Below are 3,130 nucleotides of genomic sequence, written 5' to 3' on the forward strand. Positions count from 1 at the left end.
ATAGTGACCCTGAACAGGGTTTCCGAGACGGTACATCTTTACGGGAGCAGATCGCCTCATCTTTCTCCTGCGGAGCAGCTGGTAGTTTCGAACTGCGGACCTTGAGGTTCGCAGCCCGATTCGTAACCACTACGCTACCAGAGCTCCTTCTAGCAGTATTAGTTAAAACTTAAAAAAACTCTGTATATATCTTAATACTTATTTTATAAAAATGAACCTGTGAACTTAAAGAGGAGGAATTTGCTTTTTGGGATTCGAGACTGAGTATATTACTTTACTTTGTTTTGCTCCGTGGTTGTTATTATTCAGTGTTGTCAAGTCGGTTCCAAATCATAGCGACTCTGTACAGGGTTTCCGAGGAGCAGCTGGTGGATTTGAACAGCTGACTCTGAGGTTCAAACTGACCTTGCTGTCCAGCGCATTATCCTGCAGCACCACACCAGGACTCCCAAAAAATCAAACTCACTGCTGTCAAGTTGATGCCTACTCATAGCTGTCCGATAGGACAGGGGTAAAATTACTCCTTAGGAATTCTGAGACTGTAAATTTTTATGGGAGCAGACAGCTACATTTTCTCCTCCCCTATCCCCCCAAAAGCGGCTGGTGGGTTTGAACTCACCAGTTATTAAAAGTACTACAGCCTGCCAGAAGAACAAACAAATCTGTGTTGGAAGAAGTGCAGCCAAAATGCTACTTAGATGTTAGGATGGAGAGTCTTCGTCTCTCATACCTCTCACATGTTATCAGGACAGACTAGTCCCTGGAGAAGGACATCATGCTTGGTAACACGTAGGGTCAATGAAAAAAAGGAAGACCCCTAATGGGATGGATTGGCACAGTGCCATCATCAATGGGCTCAAATGTAACAACAGTTGTAAGGATGGCTCAGGGCCAGGCGACCTTTCCAGAGTTTCATTGTGTTGTGCAGAGAATCGCTATGAGTCAGAATTGACTTGACGGAACCTAGTAACATTAATAACAAGAAATCCTCTTCTTTAAATTCACAGGTTCCCTTTTATGAAGTAGTTCTTAAGATATACAGTTGCAAGCATTTCTTCTTGCTTGTTGACGGCCTGAATGTCTTCTTACTGAAGTGTCTGTTTGTCCATTTTTAAAAATTGGAATATTTTTGGTTTTTTTGTTAAGGTCTTGAATTTTTCTATAAAATTTTTAGAGATTAATCCTTTGTCTGCTATGTCATTGTCAACAATCTGTTTTCCAGTCTGTGTGTTCTTGTTTTACTTGTTAGGTAATATCTTATGATGTCCGCTGTGGTTGTTAAGTGCTGTATAGGGTTCATGAGGAGCATCTAGTGAGCTTGTTACTGACGACCTTGAGGTTGAAACCGACCTCATAGTCCAGCGCATTAACCAGCACCACCATAAAAGGACAAGGACTCCATGATGAACATTAATGTCTAATTTTTAGGGGTTCCACTTTTCTACTTTATCTTCTGCTGTTTATGAGTTTTCAGTTATGTTTGACAGTGTATTTTTGCCATATATTAGAGTCCCTGAGTTTGTTTCTATGTTTTCATGGATGATCTTTATAGCTCTAGGTTTTAGAACATGGTTTTAGTCTTGTTATACCTTTTATTTGTCTTTAAACAAAGTAGGGAGTCCTGGTATCGTGCTGTAGGTTAATGTCCTGGAATACAAGGTCAGTTAGAACCACAAGGTCGGAGTTCAAACTCACCAGATGCTCCTTGGAAAACCCCCCTCCCCCATACAAGGTCACTGTGATTCAGAACTGACTCGATGGCACTTAATAACAACAACCTAAGTAGAACACAAAGTGTCTGGTAGATTCTAAACACTATTAATATCTTATTCATTGATTTAGCTTGGGCTGTTGCAGTGTTAAGATTTGTAACTGGAAGAAATGACCACTGACTCAGGGAAGGTGGGATAGGAGATATCTCTCAGACAATCTCCCTTACAGCCATACAAGTCAGGAGAGAGAGGACAGCGTATAGTCATAAATACCTGTTGATGTATTACTGCAATGTCATTGTTGTTGTTGTTGTTATGTGCCGTGGAGTCGGTTCTGACCCATAGCGACCCTGTCCAGGGTTTCCGAGGCTGTCAATCTTTACGGGAGCAGAAAGCCTCATCTTTTTCCCACGGAATAACTGGTAGTTTCGAACTGCTGACCTTGAGGTTTGCAGCCCGATTCATAACCACTACGCTACCAGAGCTCCTTGGCAGGTATTAACTTAGTTACATATGAAAACTATATTTTCAGGATGTTTCAAAGATTTTCTAAACTTGACTTTGTTTTGGTTTTCTTTTCCTAGTTATTTCTCCGCTATATTTGCTTTATACTCTCAACGAAGAGGACAAAATGGTTAAGAAAGAGATAAGCATGCGTCAACAAACATGGGCTCTTCTGTGCAAGAATTTTCTTAGAAAATGGAGACTGAAAAGAGAGAGCTTATTGGTATGATTCATAACGTTTATTTTTCTATCCTTAGTGAATGAAAATATATTATGTAGTATTATGTCTTCTTGATATTTTATGCTCTTGAATTTTAATTCTTTTTGTTTTTAAATTTTTTTATTGTGAATTATGTGATAGTTTACATGGGAGAACATTAACTTTACATTCACCCTATCATATATCATTTCATTGCCATGGTTACAATCCCCTCCATGTATCATCAACCAACCAAAAAGTATACCCTGCAACTGCAAGCCTGTCCCCCTATCCCCGGTGGTCAGCACACAGCCCCCCTCTCTCTCTCTGGGTCTAGAGTCCCCGGCTGCTCCATCTCTCCACGTCATCATCTCTGCCTCCATCTCTGGTATCACTGCTTCTTGGGGTAGGGGATCCCACTCTGCTCTTCTCCCTTGATGGTTCCAGGGACCTCCACTCCTGGACTGCAAAGTCAATCACTGCCCTCCTTTTGCTACAAAATGTCCAACTTTACATTTTCAACCCTCTCAGTCAGTCCTGATAACAATTATTCACCATTGTACCACAAGGGACCTATCCCCATCTCTTTTCATTAGCCCCACCCAGACAGATTGGATGCTACTCAGTGGAGATTCTACCTTCTTCCATGCCCTCTGGATCTAGGCTCCCTCTTGAAAGCTTGTAAGCCAGTAAGCCAGTCACTTCTTGCCTTTGT

At 41.3% G+C, this 3,130-nt stretch overlaps 1 protein-coding gene across 1 annotated transcript in view; it reads left to right on the top strand.

Annotated features, from left to right (window-relative positions):
* Positions 1–2,343: 2,343 nt before the first annotated feature.
* The window catches only part of LOC102835862 (ATP-binding cassette sub-family A member 10-like), a 106,072-nt gene continuing 105,285 nt past the window's right edge, over positions 2,344–3,130 (top strand). Inside the window, exon 1 of the mRNA XM_006833738.1 lies at positions 2,344–2,439. Within this exon, the coding sequence (XP_006833801.1) occupies positions 2,344–2,439 (96 nt within the window). The remainder of the gene's footprint in view (positions 2,440–3,130) is intronic.

The sequence above is a fragment of the Chrysochloris asiatica genome, unplaced genomic scaffold (assembly GCF_000296735.1).
Source record: "Chrysochloris asiatica unplaced genomic scaffold, ChrAsi1.0 scaffold00007, whole genome shotgun sequence".
Lineage (NCBI taxonomy): Eukaryota > Metazoa > Chordata > Mammalia > Afrosoricida > Chrysochloridae > Chrysochloris > Chrysochloris asiatica.